The following is a 252-nucleotide window of genomic DNA, read 5'->3' as shown; positions in this document are numbered from 1 at the left end:
CTTATGACCAATCTTTATCTTTGTTTCTCAAATTTGCATTCAAGGGAGGAGAAGCGAAACAACATCCCAACCTTGTAAAAATTGGGGAAGAAATTGTTAAAAAATGCGAAGGGGTTCCTTTGGTTGTGAAGACACTGGGGAGTTTACTTTTCTCCAAAATTTCAGAACATGAGTGGAAACTTGTGAAAGATAGCGAGACGTGGGAATTAATGGAGACAGAAAATGAAATATTTTCTGTTTTAAAACTAAGTT

General features: G+C 35.7%; 1 protein-coding gene across 1 annotated transcript in view; it reads left to right on the top strand.

The window, feature by feature from the left end:
• Positions 1-2: 2 nt before the first annotated feature.
• The window catches only part of LOC149527267 (putative disease resistance protein RGA4), a gene marked incomplete at both ends in the record, with an annotated part of 729 nt that continues 479 nt past the window's right edge, over positions 3-252 (top strand). Inside the window, one exon of the mRNA XM_089783319.1 lies at positions 3-252. This exon is cut by the window's right edge and continues 479 nt beyond it. Within this exon, the coding sequence (XP_089639445.1) occupies positions 3-252 (250 nt within the window).

This window comes from Theobroma umbraticum, unplaced genomic scaffold (genome assembly GCF_002168275.2).
Source record: "Theobroma umbraticum cultivar Fairchild unplaced genomic scaffold, ASM216827v3 scaffold_147.0, whole genome shotgun sequence".
Classification (NCBI taxonomy): Eukaryota; Viridiplantae; Streptophyta; class Magnoliopsida; order Malvales; family Malvaceae; genus Theobroma; species Theobroma umbraticum.
Note: the sequence above shows the minus strand (reverse complement) of the source record. Positions and strands in the feature narration are given on the sequence as shown.